This window comes from Gadus chalcogrammus, chromosome 3 (genome assembly GCF_026213295.1).
Source record: "Gadus chalcogrammus isolate NIFS_2021 chromosome 3, NIFS_Gcha_1.0, whole genome shotgun sequence".
Lineage (NCBI taxonomy): Eukaryota > Metazoa > Chordata > Actinopteri > Gadiformes > Gadidae > Gadus > Gadus chalcogrammus.
Window position 1 is genome coordinate 5,870,804 of NC_079414.1, and position 21,196 is coordinate 5,891,999.

The window sequence follows — 21,196 nt, forward strand, 5'->3', positions numbered from 1 at the left end:
AGCATATGCTGTAAATTTGAAGTCCTCTCCAATTTTATCACTGACGGGTGTAGACTTCACTTATTTAAAGGTTGATCTCAGGGGGTATGTGTTAAGTAGACTCAAACCTCTTCAATATATTTCTACATTGGTAAAGCATACATGTTCCGAAATTACTTATTTATTTCCATTCAACACTGCCCTCCATTTCACCTTATTAAAAGACGTTGGTTAAAATGATGCCTCATGTCCAAAAAAAAATATTAGGAGTTGTTGTAGATCATGAATGGAATATGACCGCTAAATCATGAACTTCATAAAGCTTAAAATCAGAGAATTTTAAAATATAAAATGAATACTTTATTTAACATCTACTTTCACAAACAAGACAATTCAGTTGGCAGGACAAAGGCAGCACCACCAATGCCAACATCATTGACACTGGGAAAAAACCAAATAAACAGAGAAAGCTGAACACGAGTGGGACGCTAAGCGGCTACTGGGCAGAAAGTTGATCGAGGTTGTCATGGGAACGGCTGCTGAGGTGGCCTCCAGGATCTCAGCGAACAGGTTCCTCTTCAACAGGTTATAGGCCAAAGGGAGCAGCTGTCTGATCACCTTGTAGAAATACTGTTGGACAGAATGTGAGCATTAGAGACGCATTCAGAACTTCCTGACTAAGTGGAAATGATGGTAGGAAAGGAGATAGGAAATGTGGTTATTATATATTAGGAGAGCCCCCTAATAAGGATACTGTACCCCCCCCCCCCCAGTGGTTGTGGATCATCTCACATGTGAGCCATAGCAGAACAGGTCCATCCCCAGCTCGTAGCCCATGCCGTAGTCACACTCGTCGTTGGCAAACTGGACGAAAGTGATCATCTCCTGCAGCGGTCCGAAGGCCTTCACCCTCTCCTCGTCGCTGCGGGCCTCGGCGATGGCCTCGCAGATCTTCTTCATGCCGGCTAGAGGAGAAGAGGGGGTTGAATGGATCGCCCAAGATCTATCTAATCTGCCCATATAAGAGGTGCACCAGACTATAGGACATGATGGGTTGGACAGACCCAATACTCTTTGAGCAATGAGTATCCACCATTTGTACCTTTTATATTCAAATAAGCAGACCAAAGCAACAACACCGAATTAATGAATACAGAAGCGCTGAATTTTCCGAGGAACCATAACATTTCTAGCAAATGGAAGGACAGTACACGATGCTTGCTACTCATGGATAGACCCTACTGTACTATTCACGGGGTATACCTCATAATACATCCAGGGTACTATCACATCTATGGGTACTACTAGCACTGTGGCAGAACACACTGCACCACTTGTATTGACCATCACGCTTGCCTTGCCGTCAGAAGGTCATCCATACTAGGCGACTGGGAGCATGCGGGGGTCCACACACTCATGATCGACGGGTTTGTTGCCTAGTTGGTAGGGCCAGGTGCATTACCACCACATACTATGTTGAGTGCAGGCAAGTGGTCAGAGCAGCTCTTGTATGGTTGCTTTGGTCTTAAATAAGCCTGCGCAACAGTAAAAAAAATATAACATAAGGAATTTAAAATAGCTTGGAGATAAATGTGGCATTATGAAATGATTACCCTGAAAAAAGGTTGTCCCTTTGAAAGATGCCTTTTTAGTGGGGCCTTAAAGGGAGGTGTGGAATTATTTTGGTTGGATACTTAAAATATCCAGTTACTCTAGCTGGTTTCTCCAACATTGCCCACCCTTCGCATTCATTTTGGGGTTGCAGATCGGTGGTCTAAAGTTTATAATGACACCTACCCTACTTTGAGGGAATGAGGCCAGTGGCCGGGACTCACCGTCTGTCTCCGGCAGTTCTCTATATCCAACATCATTCTTGTCTACAGGAACCACAATACCACCCCGTGGAATGTCTTGGTCACAACCTAGGGTGCAACAAAACACAGGGTTAAAAGGTGAGAATCTGCATTATATATGTAGGAGGGATTTGGTTGAGATGTGATTGTTAATCCTTCGTCGTCCTTTATTGACCATAACAACAGGAGTACTGTATTTGTGATTGAATGCATGCCCAATTGCTTTCAGTTCCTTCCTTCCAAGTGATCTTAACAATATGAAAAAGAGATTATTGTGCGGGTTGTGTTAGGGTTAGGGTTAGGAAAAAACATCAACAACAACAATAGCGCAAGAAGGGATGCAAAAAATCTCAAAAATCTCTAATCGAATACACAGTTCAAAACACAACAAGTTTTTTACCTGCTTTTCACTGTTGAATAGCTAGTCGGATATTCTGCTAAACAGTGATGTTTATGTTATATCCATTGACTTATCTAGTATAATCACGTTTAGTTTGACTACACGCAGAGGACTCTTAAGTTACCTGCGTCAGATCATGTTAATTCAGAGCGCGAATATCAGTAAAATATTTATAACTAAATTAAAGAAAACTAGGCCAGCAGTCACGAAAGGTATTCACACCCACACGCATTCCCCTATCCCAGCGACCACCATTTTCTGACAATTTGTAGTGACAATTCAGTAGAGGGCAATTCCATAAGTGCCCCCAAACGATTCGGAATGAATCTGAGTCACGGTTCATGAGTAAATGGCAAATACCAAGTCTCAGAAATGTTGGCAATTGGGGCGGCACAGGTTGAGTGTTTGAATGTGTCCGGAAATTATAGTGCCCCCTAATGGCGAATCGCTCCCGAACTTTTTGGAGATCCAAGTTCCAGGGAAACATATGTGTGAGATAGTTGGTGTTGAGATACCAAATAAAAATGATATTTAGTACAAATAGAATAGGTGAATAAATTCTCTCTCTCCCCCCTCTCTCTCTCTCTCCCCCTCGCTATCCCCCCCCCCCCCCCCGCCATTGGTACAGCACGTGGCTATCCACGAACGTCGCAACCCAGAGACACAGCGTTATTCTCAGAGCTGACTAAATTTGTATTTTTTTATGTCAAGTTCATGCATACAAAATGGTAGCAATGAAGCATTTCCGACCAAATGTACATTAACCGACGGGCATAGTCTCTCTTAAAATATGTAGAAAATGCATTTAAATGTACTGCTGAAAAGAGAATCACAACCGACCTAAAATAAAGTGGTTTGATCACACATAACTCATCATCCATCCAGCCTGCTGTGCTCACTACCTTCTTGTCCCTCAGCTTCATGTCTTTGGTTTTCTGTTCCAACGAGAGGCCCAGAGTCTCCGCCTTGCCCCTCAACTTGCTCTCCAGGTTCTCCAAGGATTCCCCTTTTCCTTTCTGAACTTCCCTCTGTTTTCTCTTCCGCAGCAGAAACAGGCTGGGATAGACACAAACATAACGGCAGAATTAGCAGAGGAAAGAATAACAGCAATGTTTTGTAGAGGATCTTGTAAGAGAAATCTAATAGGGCGTTGAAAAACACAAACCCTAGAGACAGTGTTAACTTACAGGACAGCAGCGAAGACGTTGTCTCCCAGCTGTGATATGCCACAGCCCTTCTTGGCTTCATTTTCCCCAACGAACGAAGGAAGAGAGTCAGGAGTGTCTCTAATTGGTTCATAAGAAAGAAAGAAAGAAAGAAAGAAAGAAAGAAAGAGAGACATAATTAATATATAGTAATCCTTGCATATTACACAGAGCTTTAGATTGCAAGTACTGAAGTCTGCTCTAAGTCAGTGGTTCCCAACCTTGGACTTCAGGTGTAACCACTACATTTTCATCAACAACAACTATCAGAGATCACCTCATATAGAAATTGTATTAATTATACTACACAAGCAGTGGTTGAGCAAAGAGGCCCAGCGCCGCCTTAAGGCAAAATTATTACTGCAAGGTCAGAGGGAAAATGCTGCCCATGCTCCCAGTGTGTTCATCTAGCAGACACAAATCAACACAAAGCATCATTGGAAAACGTGATGGAATGAACAAAGCGACACCATCTTTTAACAACTAACAACCAATAATAATATATTTACTGAACAATGTATTTATTTTATTCAATGAATTTATAATAATTTATAATATTTAAAAAGTATATTTCAAGAATAAAATACCAAAATACTCTATTGCCGCTTTTCCACCGCACATGTAGCTCGACTCGACTCGACTCGACTCGACACGACACGACACGGTAGCAGCACGGGTCGTTTTCCACAGCAAATAGTACCTCTTGGACGAGGGCGGGGTCGGCTGCGCGAAAGGGCCGTGACGTATTTTTGTACGCGACACAAACAACACCTACGCAACCCACACATGGACAGAACCCACATAACAACAATGGAGGACATCGATAACATTACTATTATTAGCTGGCATGTTGAAGAAGTTGAAGAAGTGGAATATGTTGGCTGCGGCGCTGCTATGGCTGTTACCAGCATGGTTGCCATGTCGCTCTCGTGACTTCGTCACACTCTCTGGCCAATCAGTGGCCGGCCGTCTGCCGACGTCACCTTTTAGCATCGGCTCAGCCGCTTGGAACCTAGAGCGAGGCGGGACTAGAAAAAGCAGCCACTTCAGGTACCAGATACCAAGTTTTCGCGGTGGAAACGCAAAAAATGTGAGCTGAGTCGAGTCGTGTCGAGCTGGTACCATGCAGTGGAAAAGCGGCATATGACATTATCCCAAATATACCAATGTCGGAGATGAAGACAGTAGAAGGCTGTGTATACCTGTAGTAGCCCATGTGATGCTGGGTGTCTGCACAGCCCTGCAGTATGCTTTGGAACTCAGGGGGGTCGTAGAAGTACCTCCAGTGCAGGTGGAGGTGTTGCTGAGGATTCTGGGTATTTTTATGCGCCCCAGCCAAAATGTCAAACGGACCGACCAACCGCAAACCCAGTGTGTCCATCAACGCATCTGAAGAGATTAACACAGCACATTTGAAATGTAAAGTACCACCGTGCACAGAGATATTGACAATGTCATAGTGTTAAAGATACAGTATGTTCCCTTTATATTTAGTTTATTTAAAAAAGGTATCAAGTAACAGGGGCCGATTATTAAGCCAATATGAAAGTGGAAACAACATCAAAACATATATTAATTGATTGAACCTAAATGAGACAATGATGAAATATTGTTAAATTATGCATAAACATACAACTCCTTAGTAAGAAATAGTGAGAGATCGAAGGTAGAAAGAAAAAATATATAAAATAAAAACATACCTCTGGGGTCATCCGGACAAAGGCCTTGACAAAAGTCCCAAAAATGGTATAGATCTTCTGGCATCTGAAGCTTGTAAAGTTGAACGATCTGCTCTCGGAGCTCGGAGCTCACCTTAGCTGACGGTACTGGTTCGGACCCGTCAGTGCAGGCTCTCTTCGGCGGACCTGATGCCGACTCCTGCACAACAGCACAACTCCTCTTTAGGTCTGTCCGTGCAACACACAGCAGAGGGAGTAGTGGGGCTATGGAGAACATCCTGCAACACGACGCTCCTGACAACGTATGTTACCATATGATGAATGCATCAATCGCATAATGAATGAATGATGCACTATGACCGTTTTAACGTTTAAACAAACCACTCCATTAGTCAATTAAACAGGAGTGGCGACTTCGGCGAGTAGTTAACAAGCAGCTGCCCTTTTGCTCTAGTATTGGATTTTAACACTGGAAAAACTTAGAAACGAATGGAATCAGATAGAAACACGTAATATGTATCTGTTGAATATCTGTATTTGTTGAAGAGCAGTGTCCACACTTTGACGGAGACACTGATGGGGAAGGCTTCATACATGGTCCAGGGACAGAGCTGCCATGTTGCAGAGCCCCAGTGCTGGGTTACCCTACAGCAGCTAGGGGTCCATTCAAATGATTAGACTTTTGCTCCCATATAACTTAACACGCCTCTGTTTCTACATTTGGGTACATTCAGAAACACGTGTCTGAACACCACGATAACGTTAAAGTAGTGGTCCATTACCTTAACCGATTTTGGTTTTCTTTTCGCGCGCCCTGTCATATTCTTCCTCCCGTCCGTCAGTCAATGAGCTTCTTCTTCTTCTTCTTTCAGACGTTAACGGGATCCTAGTAGGGCGTCAGGCGCAATGCTGCCGCCCACAGTTCTGGAGGTAGCCACTAATAGGACAAATGGAAAAATACATAAAAAGGAATAAAAGATAAACAAAACCGAATCAAAATCAAACACTTGCTAACAATCCTATGGTGAGAAATTATAGGTAAGCAAGTGTGCGAAGAGGAATAAAAAAACAGGCATGTGAAAACTATGAATCATCATGCAGTTCCACACCAAGCACGCAGAGGTTCTATATTCTCAAAAATAAAATACCATGAATGGAATGTGAGGAGGGTGTAACATAGGCCTACTGTGAATGGGATACTGTTTATAGCAAGGTAAGTATTTCAGAGACTATTGTCCAAGGTGCAGAATGGTGTAATTTATAATTCTGACTTTCACATCGACATTGCTCCCTGCAGACACCATATGAGGTTCAGCATTTTAAAAAAATTCTCCATAACTGCATCTGTGCTCTTCAAGTCATCCTCTATTCAAACACCATTCCTCGATATGTGTAAGGCACCCTTGCCAGAGGGAAGCCATACATGGAAAGCCCATCTCTACGTGCCCGATCTACTTTCCAAACAACACTACAGGTTATACAGTGTACTTCAGTCAAAGTGCCGGTGACAAACCAGGGTCCAGGCTCCTGGTGTCCGTGCCAGCGGATAGGTATCCTCAGCACGACATGACGAAGCATCTGTATGATATGAACCTGTAACAAGTAAATGTATAAAAAATATATTGTTATTTTAATACTTTGTGTCTGTTCAATGTTTTTGTTCGTAAAACTCTGGGTCCTATAGCAAAGCAGTTTTTGTGGGCCCCCTTCCTCTCTTGATCCATGTATTTCACGCAATTTTTAAATATTGTAGCAGGCTTGTGTGCGGTTTTCGTTCCACACTACCAAGTTGATTAGACAATCACACAACAAAAAGAGCAGTTCACAGTCAATGGTGATTTATTTAGGGGGTATTTACATCCAGAGGGGGGGGGGTGTTAACTACCTCAGTTAGAGCACATGCCTCATCAGTCCATTTGTCCAGTTTCCATGGGTCATCGCCAGAATTGTTCTCATCTGAAGCAGTCGGTCCACGTTGGGGTAATCAGACTTGGTCCTATCGTTTGCAATATCGTACTCCCAGAATATCACACAAATGCTTTCTGTAGTTGTGACAGATGAATGCCCCTCAGGATGTAGGCCTTCGTTGACCTCTCCTTCATATGGGCCAGATAATGGCTCCTTTCTCCATTCGGTCAATTTAATTAATGCATTAATACAGTGTTTAACGTTTTACTTTGATTGTGACAATTCTTAGTTCACCTTAAAATATAACGGAATTGAGAAATAGAATGAGGCTATTGAATATAGAGAGATGTGTGTGTGTGTAATCATCATACTTCATCTCCTTTCTCAACATACATGTAGCCAACAATTACTTTAGGATGGTCAATGAGGTTTGCTTGGAGTATCATGCTGAAGAGAACATTAATATTGTCGTGCTTATTTATGCTCCTTTCAGTTGCTCCTTGCAAGTGCTACAAATTATTGCTAAAAATACCTTTTACCTCCAACTGTGGCTGTTTCTGAAACTGAGGTTAAACTTTGATGGGTATTTTATTTGATAGGTATTTTATTAATTTGTCGTATGTCGTATGACATTTTAGGTAGAATGCTGATCAATTCATGTGATACAATGCAAGTATGCTTGCATACTGCCTGATATGAGATGAAACCATTCTTAAACAATTGGCTGTGCTCACCTTTCTTTGGAATCAGTCTACCCTCAGTTTGCTTTTTTTCTCTTTCCTTTTTCCTTATTTTTTTGTGACCCTAATTTCCCTTTCTTGCAGAAAGACATCCTGGTGCATATTAGCGCTCCAGCATGAGCAGTCGCTCATCTTTGCTGCATGACTGTGATTTACGCCTTCTGTAAGGTTTGACAATGATCCTCCAATAAATATATTTTTACATACAATGTTCCGTGACTCAAACCTTGTATTCAGCCCAATAGTAGTTACTTATGAAATTAATTAGTTTGCAATTGCAATCAAACTTGGTGCCCTGGGTAACCAGTCCCACTCATACCCTCACAGTAGAAAAATCGTGTTTACAATGTATACACAGGGAGGCTTCTGTGAAGTCTTTGTAAATTTGTAGGATATTCATTTATATTGACGAAAACATTAATTTGTTATGTCTTCCTTCGTTAGTATACTTATCAGCAATGTTGTATATATCTAGTCAGTTGAGGTGTCTTCATGTAATTGTTGTAGTTGATCAAAAACCTAAATATGTATGCTTTGCAAAATGTTCAATTATTTGGAAGCTGAAGATGAAATTGACACTCAATTGCAGCCGACTGGTGTTTCTGGTATGAATAATATGTTCTGTCCGTTCTGCTATGCCACTAAATTGTACACACTTTGAAGTTTCCACACATAAATATGTGCCTTTAGAAGCGTGAACAAATATTTGTATGCTTGTTATTTTGTCATCTCAAAGCCAGAACCGAACCTCTTTCAGACTACATATAAATGAAACATGGTCGGTCAGTCAGCTATATCTCCCTGCTGAAGAAAGTAAAGCGCTGTTGTCATTACTAAATAGGTCTTTAGTTATTAGACGTTTCCCTAGATGCAACTGTTATTATGTAGGGTTGAGTGTTGTGTTACATATTGATCAGCAATGCAAATGTGATGAAATACATAACAAACAAACTAACAAATCATATATATTTTTCCAAGCCATCTTGATTGTAAAAATTGTGCCGAGTACAGGGGAGCACACTTGTTTTGTACATTATCGACCAAAAGCTTACTACAAGATGGTGGTAGAAAGTGAGATACCTAATTTCATATTATTCTATTTCGGTAAAAAATTACTTGGTCATCAAATTTGAAATTAACATGTGGTTCATAAATGGAAGCAGCTCACAGCATAGTCGACACTGACAGTGTTTGAATGTATACAAATGTATATTTTTAATTACAGTCCAACAGCACACTCTATTGGCCAAATATTTCTCCCTCTCTGCCTGCAGTGGGCGGTCCATCCAGGGACAGCTGTACTGTGATTGGCCGATGGAAGCGGAGGCTGCCATGACACAGTGGAAGCTGTGCAGAGCCTCTTCGACAGCATCAGCAGGCATCAGCCCTCCATCCTCCTCTTTTTCCTTTCTCTCGCTTTCTCTTTTTCATTCCCATCTGCTGCTCTGCTTTCACTGCCCAACCTTCATTCTCTCATATTCCTTCTCTCCTCTCTTTCATCATTGATTGAAAGGCCCATCCCTTCCCTCATCCTCAGGCCGACTGCATCAGAGGACATTCACGCAGCAGCAGCAGCAGCGGCAGCAGCAGCAGCAGCAGCAGCAGCAGCAGCAGCAGCAGCAGCAGCAGCAGAAGCAGAAGCAGAAGCAGAAGCAGAAGCAGAAGCAGAAGCAGCAGCAGGCAGACTGGTAGGTGTGCTCGTGGCCTCGCTCTCCGCTCTCTCTCAGGGCTGGCGTGGTTTCTGCTACATCGAGGACTACTGTCTACCTCAGCAGTGTGTGTCCTTGTGAGTCGTGGGAGCAGGTTGGAGGGTAGAGTGAAGGGTTGTCTAACACAACCACCACACCCTGGGACCTGCTTCAACCACAGATGGAGGCCTCTGGTATTATAAGCTTTCATCCTGTGTGGGCCATACATGCTGTTGTTGTCACTGTGCTGCATTAGCCCCTTGGGATCTATGTTTCCACTTCTCCTTGTATACCACATACATCTAGACACTGCTCTATTCTTGTTTTTGTGAAATTTCTTCCCCTGTGTGTTTGTGTGCATGCAGGCGTGTGTTTCGATTTGGAGTTCTTCGCTATCCTCTTTAATTCCCCTTCTAAAACCTCAACCTTCCTGAATACTACCGTCGTTACACTATTATACTACTGTCAGCATGTTGTGTTCGTCGACCCGTCCCTCTTTCCTCTGTTTGACCTCCACCACCTTCTGCCTCATATTGTCACTCACCTCCTTCACCTTTATCTCTCTCTCTATCCCCCTTCTCCCTCTCTTTCTCACCCTTTTCTCTCTACAAGTCTCCCCCTTTCTCTTTCTTTACGTCTCCCCCTCTCTCTGTCTGTCTCTCTGTCTCTGTGGGGTTTGGTGGCGATCCCAGAATGCCTTGCTCCATGCCATCCCGCTAGGCGTGAGCAGCATGGGTGGAGGCTGGGTGGGCAGAGAGAGCAGGGACAGGACGGAGGTGCTGACGGGTGGCGCTCCCTCTGCTTCAGATGGCCGAAGACACTGAGAGCCCTACGATCAACCACAGCTTCCTGCGAGACTATGTCACCGAAGGTACGGCACACACAGCTTATAGTTCTCCTTAATAATGGGAATGGGGATGCTGGGGATTATTCTGATGGTGAATAGGATGGATGAGGATTGTTGTTTATATCACAATATTATTATTATTATTATTAGTAGTGGTAGTAGTAGTAGTAGTAGTAGCAGTACTAGTAGTAGTAGCAGTCGAAGTAGAAGTAGATGTATTAGTAGTTACAGTAGTTCTGTAAACTCAATGGTTAAATCTTTTTAACGTGTAAATTAAAGTGTTATTAGAATGCTTCGTGTTATTCATATTTGTATTTTTATTAGTGTTTTTTATGTTATTAGCATGGTTATTAGTGTTAAAAGAATGCTTAGTATTATTGGTGGTATTAGATGGTATATTATTTCAAGGAGATGTTGTTAGTGATAAGCCTGATGTTAATATTTCATGATTATTTGGGGCTCTGGAAAAACAATGCATCCGGACAGCTCCGTTAACCTCCTTTCTTGCTGAATTAGGATCTAAATCGAGCATGGGTCATCTGTCATTAGTTATTCTGGTATTTCTGAAATGAATACACTTTATCGATCCATCCATCCCTCTTTCTACATCCCTCTCTTTCTACCTCTCTGTCTCTCCTACACATTTATGAATAATTCCCTTTTATCTCCCCATTTCTCCAATAAAATGTTTTTTAATCAGCTGTTTGCTGTATTCTCCCCTTTCTTCTCTTCTAGCTGACGTCATCTCCACAGTGGAATTCAACCAGACAGGAGAGCTGCTGGCTACAGGAGACAAGGGGGGGCGTGTGGTCATCTTTCAAAGAGAGAGCGAGGTCAGTCCACTTCATCCATTTATACCCATGTATACCTTATGGTTAAACGTCTAATTGTGTTGACTTGCAATGTGTAAATCAATTCAACTAGACGTTTACATCTTATGGAAGACCATTAAAAATGTATTAACCGATACTAGTCACTAATTGTCCATACTGGGCTCTACTGGAACGCTCTGCTCTCAGGTCAATCAAAAGTCACTCTTTCGCCTCAAACTTGTCAAGAAGGAAGCATTTGGGCGTCTACAAGTTCTAACAGACATCACCCAAATACCATCCTTGCTTCCCTTTGTATGTAGAATTCAAGTTTAATAATTACCCAGATCATGGTCTGGGTACTGGCTGGCTACGAGCCAGTTCTATCTCTGACATGCTAGAGCCTAATGCAAGCGTACCAATGTTCCCTGGCTCCTTTGTTCCCTAATTCAATATTCTGTTCACAAACAAATCTTCCTATTATGTTGGTGTTAAGTATGACCCGTTTCAAGTTATAATATTTTATAAATATTATCCAGTTTTCTTTCATTGGAACAAGGCTTTTTGTTTCATATTCTCATAGTAAAATGCCACAGTTGTAATGTAACAATATCACTGCATTGGTATTTGGAGATACCAGGGGCAAGTGGCCCGAAGCTTAGAATCTAGCCAGTAACTTTTGGTGTAAGGCCCGTGGGCTGGCGAGGGGCAGGGGAGGAGGTCTCAGGTGGAAGGCCCGGGTGCTGGACAAAAGCAGAGCAGGAGATCTCAGGGGGAGTTCCTGGATGCTGGGAGCGAGAGAGACAGGCAGAAATGCAGAGCCTTGGGGATCAGCGATATAGGGGGAGCTGTAGGAGCTCGGTGAGGTAGGAACCACGCAGGAGGCAGACAACGTAGACGAAACCCGCCAGGACGCCGGCCATGCAGGCTGAACCGTTCAGGAAGGCATAACGTATGAAGTACCGCTCAGGAGGCCATAAAGCAGGTGGAACCGTTCAGGAGGCCATAAAGCAGGTGGAACCGTTCAGGAAGCCATAACGTATGAAGAGCCGTTAAGGAAGCCATAACATATGAAGAACCGTTCAGGAGGCCATAACGCAAGTGGAACCGTTAAGGAGGCCATAACGTAGGTGGAACAATTCAGTAGGAAATAACGCAGGTGGAACCGTTCAGGAGGCCATAACGTAGGTGGAACAATTCAGTAGGAAATAACACAGGTGGAACCGTTCAGGAGGCCATAATGTAGGTTGAACCGTTCAGGAAGCCATAACGCAGGTGGAACTGTTCAGGAGGCCATAACGCAGGTGGAACCGTTCAGGAATCCGGCAATGTAGGAAGAACGGTTCTGAAGGCCTGAGACATATAGTTGAACCAGTCCAGATTCTGGCGACGTAGGAGGAACCACCCTGGTGGGTGTCGATGGAGGTAACCGATTGATGGTCTGGCTGCGGCTCGGGGGACATGAAATCGGACCGGGAATTAGACTAATTTTCCTAAGCCAGAGCGGGCCCTCTTCCAGCAACCTTGGATGCACAGGAGAGTATTTGATAATCATACTGTTCATCATCCATTCTTATGGCTGCTGGGTCTATGGTTTTGGTCTGTTATTTCGGTCACCACCAGTGCTAAATTTTTTTTTTACCTAAAACGACAATTAAAAAAAGCATCTGCTAAATTGGTAAATGTGTTGCTTGTCTGCTCTGCAGTCTAAAGGAGAGCTGGAGGATTTGGGCGACATTGGGGACTCCGGAGAGTACAACGTGTACAGCACCTTCCAGAGTCATGAGCCTGACTTTGACTACCTGAAGAGCCTGGAGATCGAGGAGAAGATCAACAAGATCAGATGGCTACCTCAGCAGAATGCTGCCCACTTCCTCCTGTCCACCAATGGTGCGGAGCTAAGAATACGCTCACCAATGAAATGCTGAAGTGTAGCCTAGACACAATCTGTTAAAAAATATGATCCAAAATGTATCTGCTCACACAGAATAATCCAAGTGATGTTAATAATACCCCCCTGCAAAAAAAACAACACTAGAAAAAGGAATAATTAAACGTAATCCAAATGGATTGATCTGACAAGGATTTGCTACATTTTGCTACATTTTGCAGTGTTGCATGGGAGTGACTTGAAAAGTCACTCCCATGACCTGAGAAGTAGTTTTATTGTATTAAATCAAAGACTGAAAGAAATAAAAATTAAGTGTTATATTTGTAATAGTTAGTGAATTATAAGTATATATATTAATAATTATTCTTTTAATGAAATACCAGTTCGTAGAAATTGTTAAAAAAAGATACAGATGAAATAGCTCAACTGAATGGGCTGAATAAGCCTGAGCTGTATTGTGGACATGGTGTTGGTGTCTCAACATGCTCGCTCTCTGTTGCGTGTCACAGATAAGACCATTAAACTGTGGAAGGTCAGCGAGAGAGACAAGAGGCCTGAAGGATACAATCTGAAAGATGAGGAGGGGAGACTCAAGGACATCTCTACTGTTACCTCCTTACAGGTACACACACACACTTGCACACACACACACACACACACACACACACACACACACACACACACACACACACACACACACACACACACACACACACACACACACACACACACACACACACACACACACACACACACACACACAAACACAGACACAGACACAGACACAGACACACACAAACTCAAATGTAGTGGGTCAACACAAATTACCTTTGGCCTTTTTGCTCTTTAGCCCTTCCTGTTCATATGTCATCCCCCCACACCAAGCTGCCTGTTAATACAACGCTGTACCATGATGTCCACTGGTAGGTTCCCGTGCTCAAACCCACAGACCTGATGGTGGAGGTGCGCCCCAGGCGGGTGTTCTCAAACGGACACACCTACCATGTCAACTCTATCTCCGTCAACAGCGACGGCGAGACATACCTCTCGGCCGACGACCTCCGCATCAATCTGTGGCACCTTGGCATCACCGACCGCAGCTTCAGTATCCTTCAGCTCTTACCCAGAGTCAGGCGGAGCAGTTGCCACTTGCCGACCCTCACCCACAATAACAAACCTAGTCCTAAAGCACTGTAAAACATACTTAAGAGAATAAGATCATTTAGAACATTGTGTCTGATCAGACTAGATCAGATCGGATGGCGTCCTCACTAGAGCTGTTAGTCCAATCTGTTCTACTGTGGAAGCATATTGGTGGAGTAACATGGAGAAATGGGATGTAAACAAAGAGAGAGTTACGGGTTGAACAAAATCTTTTTTTTTAAGATTGTATCAGCTATATAAAACTGATTAATTATTATTATTATTATAGGATGTGATTTTAATGATAACATTACTGAAATCGTTATCGACATTCAATACAGATATGTCCAGTTCATTTTAAGCTATGAGCTACTTGAAATGTTATGTGTTATGTTATGTAAGTGTTGTATTATGCAACTATGCAATTTCACAACTTTAACTCAAAACAGCAACCCTTCAGATAACACGATAGTTGGTCGCCTCATTGTTTGTAAAAATGAATTTCCTCTGTGAGGACAATTATGATGATCTATCTAGCACAACTCTGACCAACTGCCAGTGGCCTACATATGACCAGGCTCCGGTTGGACCAGTCACCAATCAAAAGTCAAACAATGCTGAAGCCTGGTTTTGGAGGCTGGAGTAGTGGTCATAGTCATGGTCAACATGAGAAGTAGACAGAGTCATGTTTATTACTGATTTCATTTACATACATATTTACACAGCCATATTTTATGGATGCAAACATATACACGAATAATCTGTAATGTATCTTTAACCCCCTCCCTGGATTAATCATATATCTTCAAAAAAAAAAAATGAGACAAACTAGGTTATGTAAATTATCTAGGAATATAGGACATGGTTTTATCCAAAGCGCCTTACATAACATGACGGTAAAAATGTAATATGTTTATTACCTGAAAATGTTATGTCAATTTAACCACAGTCAGTTTCAATTATATTGATAATACATGCCTAATATCGCTGCATAGGCAATCTCTTTCAGATGTGTCATGTCTATGTAATGTACCTGTGTCCCTGTGTCTAAAGCAGCAGTCAGGGATACACACTATGTTCCTGTCTGAGCTTCCTGGACCAGACAGGAAGTTGTGTTGTTTGCAAGTGCGTGGCAGTGTTTAAATGGAGGCTGACCTAGAAACTGAGAGAAACATCTATGGAAGAACAGCTTAAATAATTCACTCACAGCAGCAGCTTTCTCCATGGATGCACACAGGACAAGGCTGTAAATAGAAGCACACAGAGAATTAGGATATGGTGGGGGTTAGAGAAAGGGTTTGGTGATACTGAGTAGGTAATTAAATATGTGTGTGTGTCTGTGTCTGTGTTTGTGTTTCGGAGTGCGAGTGTGTGCCTCCGTGCCTGCATGCACATGTGTGTTTATAATGTTATTTAAATGCAATAATGGCAATAGGACAATGTGTTTATGTTCATGGTTGTTTTATGTATTTATTTATTTATTTACCACGTATACAGAATACAACATGGTCACCTACCTAGACACTGCTATTCTTGTGATAAAAGTAGTTAATCTAGAAAACAAAAGGACAACATAAGCATCATAATGTTTAATCGTCCAAATCGTGTTTGGAAATGCATGCAGGTAAACTCAGAACCTTTCATAAAGAGTAGTGCACTATATCCCTCAGAACCTAGCTTATAGAGTATGGCACTATATGCTTCAGAACCTAGCTTATAGAGTGGTGCATTACATCCCCAGTAGCAGGGCCAAATAATTATGATTGCAGGAGCTAAGTGGGCGCTGGATTGTTTATAGCAGGTGCTTATACATTTTGAAGCAAAATATAATAACTAATAATACTACAAGAGAATATGAGATTCTATGATCCCGGGATAATAGGCAACATTATTTACAATTAGAACTAGGCGCCTGTTGTTGTGATTTGCAGCGAAGCGGTCAATCACTGCATTGATGTCAAATGCTTGGTCCTTATGGAACTGATCACAGCACACCCAGACTGCTGGTCTCAGGCAGTGTCTCCGCTTCTGTTCCTCAGCTCTTTAAGCGGCGTGAGCAAGAAAAGCTCCTCTCACACTGATGTGACGGTAGTGTCCCATCAGTGAATATAAATCAACACTTTGCTGCTAGAGATACGCTCACCATCACTTTCGTATCATAATTACACGTAATATGATTCCATAGGTCGATGACTTCATAAACATATGTATATATATATATGTATATGTACATGTCATTTGATTATTATTATACATTTATTTTGCATCATATATATATCATCATATATTTAATCAAACAATGACTGAGGGGTTTGGGAAGGGGGGGCTTAGAGGGGACTCAGCCTTTTTCAGGGGGAGCTTCAGCTTCAAGAATTACTCATTGGAGAAACCACACAATACAGTACAATCAATGTGCCCATTGTGACTAGTTCCACGGCTCCTTGACCAGCCATCCCTCCCAGACATCGTGGACATTAAGCCGGCCAACATGGAGGAGCTGACGGAGGTGATCACGTCAGCAGAGTTCCACCCGCACCACTGCCACATGCTGGTGTACAGCAGCAGTAAGGGCACCCTGCGGCTGTGTGACATGAGGGCCTCGGCCCTCTGCGACCAGCACTCCAAACGTGAGCCATGTGTACTGTACGAGGAACAGCTGTGTGTTTCTATCATTTGTGATATCTTGTAATCCTGCAACATTAGCTATTTACAGCCACAGTGGCTGTGACTCTTAATTGTAGTGTCATGGGTTACCTTTACCATTTGAAAACATTGATACCTTTATGATATACCTTCTATTGAATGGGGTCTTTTGTGTGTATGAATAATCTCTTGCCACCTATTCAAGGTTATTAATTAGCTGAATGTGTTCTTGATGAAGTGTTTGAGGAGCCGGAGGATCCAGGAAGCAGGAGCTTCTTCTCTGAGATCATCTCCTCAGTGTCGGACGTCAAGTTCAGCCACAACGGGCGCTACCTGCTGACCAGAGACTACCTGACCGCCAAGGTGTGGGACCTGAACATGGACAAGGGCCCCGTGGAGACCTACCAGGTCAGCTAATAACACCTACATATACCCTATTATAACCAATAAGTAGCTATTATTCTAGATATCTCCTAACCATTCAGCTCTAGTTCTAAATATCTCCTAACCAATCAGCTCTAGTTCTAGATACTGTATCTCCTAACCAATCAGCTCTAGGTCTAGATATCTCCTAACCAATCAGCTCTAGGTCTAGATATCTCCTTATCAATCAGCTCTAGGTCTAGATATCTCCTAACCAATCAGTTCTAGTTATCACCTAACCAATTGCCTCTAGTTCTGGATATCTCCTTACCAATCAGCTCTAGTCCTAGATATCTCCTAACCAATCAGCTCTAGTTCTAGATATCACCTAAACAATTGGCTCTAGTTCTAGATATCTCCTAACCAATCAGCTCTAGTCCTAGATATCTCCCTACCAATCAGCTATAGTTCTAGATGTCTCCTAACCAATCAGCTCTAGTCCTAGATATCTCCTATCCAATCAGCTCTAGTTCTAGATATCACCTAAAAAATTGGCTCTATTTCTAGATATCTCCTAACCAATCAGCTATAGTTCTAGACATCTCCTAACCAATCAGCTCTCGTCCTAGATATCTCCTAAAAAATTGGCTCTATTTCTAGATATCTCCTAACCAATCAGCTCTAGTTCTAGATATCTCCCTACCAATCAGCTATAGTTCTAGTTATCTCCTAACCAATCAGCTCTAGTTAACAATTATTGTGGACGACAGTGAACCGAGCATAGGTGGTAGTGGTGAGGTTCTTTGCATCCATGAAATCATCGCGTCTCAAACATCATCTTTCAACCAAATACGCAGTGCTGAAAGACAAACCAGTGGATTTTTCGTGACGGAGAGAAGTTCAATAGTTCAATAGTCACTGTTCAATAGTCAGGAACAAAGTCATTGCGTAACACATCTTGCTTGGACAACAGTTCTGTGAATTCTCACCGAAATATGTAACAAATAAATAAACACAGAGATTAGACATAATTGGGAATTTTGAACGAACAGTAAACTAGTAAATAAATTCTGAAAAGAAAATCAAGAAATTAATTACAGTAAATTCACTCGTAAAAAAACATCTTAAATAGCAGCTTTGGGGCCCTCTTGTGGTTTCCGAGGCCCTATGCAACCGCATTTAGAAGGAAACGGCCACGTTTCTTGAACTCAAGGCCAAACATGTAAAGCTGACATAGTGGCGTCCAATCACAATACAGCCTTCTAACATAGCGAGAACAATTCAGGTAATAAACATATTACATTTTTACCGTCATGTTATGTAAGGCGCTTTGGACAAAACCATGTCCTACATTCCTAGATAATTTACATAACCTAGTTTGTCTCTTAATTATGTACTTATGTAATTGTAGCCTGTTGATATTTGATATTGTTGATATTTATGTTGATATTTATAATGTTGATATTTATTAAAAAAATACTCATTCTTTCTTGTTTCTTGCTGTTTTAGGTCCATGAGTACCTGAGGAGTAAGCTGTGTTCCCTCTATGAGAATGACTGCATCTTCGACAAGTTTGAGTGTGTGTGGAACAGTTCAGATAGGTAAGAAAGTGATGGTAGGGATTTAGAGTTTGTATTGTATTCCTGAACCTCAAATATCTCAGTCCAACACTAAGACAACACTAAAATGAATCCTAATCCATCCTGTATGCCTCTAGCCTGGGTATACCCATGCAGCCTTGCGCGCGATTTCATTTCGCGCTGCTAGGCACATGGACACATTATAGAATGGACACCGGATTCCAAAATGGCACCCATTCAGTCCTATGTAAACTGCTCAATGGCGCAGGGCATCATCGAGGAGAGATATGCTTCCGCATCATGGGAGCCTAGCCACGCCCTAGTTCATGACGTACCGGATGCAGAAATATTCTTGTTTTTTAGCATTGTAGCTCTCAAGAGGTCTGAGCGATCGCAGTCGCATTGTTTACCGACCATGGAAGTATAAGATAACTTTATTATGAAAGATTTCTCCAAATAACATATAATACCAACAACATACTAAATGTATGTTGGCCTAGAAAACAATGCACTTCAATGTTATTGCTTAAGAAACAGATTCCATCCAACTATTTACGAAAAATGCTAGCAATAATTAAAAATAATAATAAAATCCCTTTATCCCTAAAACACTTTAAGTGATAAAAAGTCACCACAGTGCCTAAAAACCATCAACGTCATTCATGTTAAGTATAAGTAAAAACCTTGGACACGAGAAGTTAACAGAGCCGTGCACTAGGCCCTCTCGAATGCCGGGCCGAAACAACATTTGTTTCACTACGACTCCTTTCAGCTGCCCACCCCTCCTTCTCCAGCAAAAAATAATGACATAAAACGGCTAACAAAACGCTTGAGGTGGCGTTTTGAAAAGAGAAAACTTTAATTTTTTTAGTACATGGCATAAAGATAATTATGAGCCTTTGATTGATATCCAGTAATTTTTTGCCGAGACACATTCCTTTTCCCCACTTGTATTGGAGAGAACGGAGATATCTACTTCTGGGCCCCTTGAATCGAGGGACCCGTCCACAGCCCGCTTAAACAGCTGCAATACCAGGCTTGGCCGCTGAGCACTTTTGGATTGCGGAAGTATGCACTGTTCCCGGGGGCTTGGCTAGGCAGCCTGGAATCCATGGATCAGATTTTCGCCTGAGATAGGGAACCAATCACAGAACGGGGAGGGACGGCAAGACGATGACGACGTCTATGCGACACACCCATCGTCTTCTCCCTCATCGAATTTATGTCGGTCTACACACATCATCTGGCATAATTGATACGATTGGCTTTGAGCTACGTACAGACTCATGTGTTAGACATTCGTAGTGCCCAATAAACGGCTCCGGGCAATCGTAAACCACGCCTCCTCTCTTCCTCCCCCATCCCCCGCTGTCTCCTTCCACCCTTGTCCTCTCTCTCCTCCCCTTCCTCCCCTGTCTCTGGTCTCTCTCCTCCCCTGCCTCCCTTTTCTCCGGTGTCTCTCCCCCCTCCGCCCCTCAGTGTGATCATGACCGGGGCTTACAACAGCTTCTTCCGAATGCTGGACCGGGAGACGGGCCGGGGCGTGACCCTGGAGGCGTGGCGGGAGAGCAGTAAGCCGCGGGCCGTGCTGCGCACGCGGCGCGTCTACACGGGCGGAAAGCGGCGCCGCGGGGACGTAGGCGTGGACAGCCTGGACTTCACCAAGAAGATCCTCCACATGGCGTGGCACCCGTCTGAGAACATCATCGCCATCGCCGCCACCAACAACCTGTACATCTTTCAGGACCGCGTCAGCCCCGACGCACACACACAGTGACGCAAAAGACCGACCAATGGACAGGGGCTGGGGGGAGGGGAGGAGAGTTTTGTGTAACAAAGACAAGGAACTTTGAGATCTGGACCTACTGCTCTGGCTCAAAGGGAAGCCCTCAGTCTAGAAGAGGATGAGGGAGGAAGGCTGTGGAGCAGTGACACACACACAAACAAAACACACACACACACACACACACACACACACACACACACACACACACACACACACACACACACACACACACACACACACACACACACACACACACACATACACATACACACACACACACACACACACACAGTATCTGATGGAGGAGGAGCTCCTTAAAGTGTTAACGTATTCTAATCCTAATCAGATATCAACGATATCCTTGGATCTTAACAATCACACTCCTCCTACAGATATTGAGCAATCTAGCCTCTAACAACGAGCGGTGCAGGAACATCTTCCGCTCCACTGAACTGGTAACTCTTGCGACAGACCAAAGGATATATTGCATAAGCGACGAAGGAGGCATTCCACCACTAGAGCTGACATTGCAGCCCCTCTTCGGATGTGGATGCAAGAAGCAGATCCCTCCAACCAGTCTTAGGCAGAATTAAATGGTTTTTTTTCACAATTGCAGAATATTTTAAGTGGTCTTACTGTGCAACTCTGAGTGGCAACAGTATCATACCCATTGCTAAATTTC

General features: G+C 42.9%; 1 protein-coding gene and 1 pseudogene across 1 annotated transcript; one reads left to right on the forward strand and one right to left on the reverse strand.

Annotated features, from left to right (window-relative positions):
* Positions 1-475: 475 nt before the first annotated feature.
* Positions 476-5,991, reverse strand: LOC130378072 (histone PARylation factor 1-like; annotated as a pseudogene).
* A 4,268-nt stretch (positions 5,992-10,259) lies between these two features.
* On the forward strand, positions 10,260-20,505 carry LOC130378066 (serine/threonine-protein phosphatase 2A 55 kDa regulatory subunit B gamma isoform-like). Its single transcript, XM_056585009.1, has 9 exons — positions 10,260-10,323; positions 11,035-11,132; positions 12,815-12,998; positions 13,509-13,621; positions 13,927-14,104; positions 16,605-16,769; positions 17,024-17,193; positions 18,658-18,749; positions 20,208-20,505. The coding sequence occupies exons 1-9, from the start codon at positions 10,260-10,262 to the stop codon at positions 20,503-20,505; spliced, it is 1,362 nt and encodes a 453-aa protein (XP_056440984.1).
* Positions 20,506-21,196: the final 691 nt, after the last annotated feature.

Coding starts and splice junctions, on each gene's coding strand:
- LOC130378066 (XM_056585009.1), top strand. CDS start 10,260: ATGGCCGAAGACACTGAGAGCCCTACGATCAACCACAGCTTCCTGCGA. Junction 10,324..11,034: donor GCGAGACTATGTCACCGAAG/GTACGGCACACA, acceptor CTTCTCTTCTAG/CTGACGTCATCTCCACAGTG. Junction 17,194..18,657: donor GCCCCGTGGAGACCTACCAG/GTCAGCTAATAA, acceptor TTGCTGTTTTAG/GTCCATGAGTACCTGAGGAG.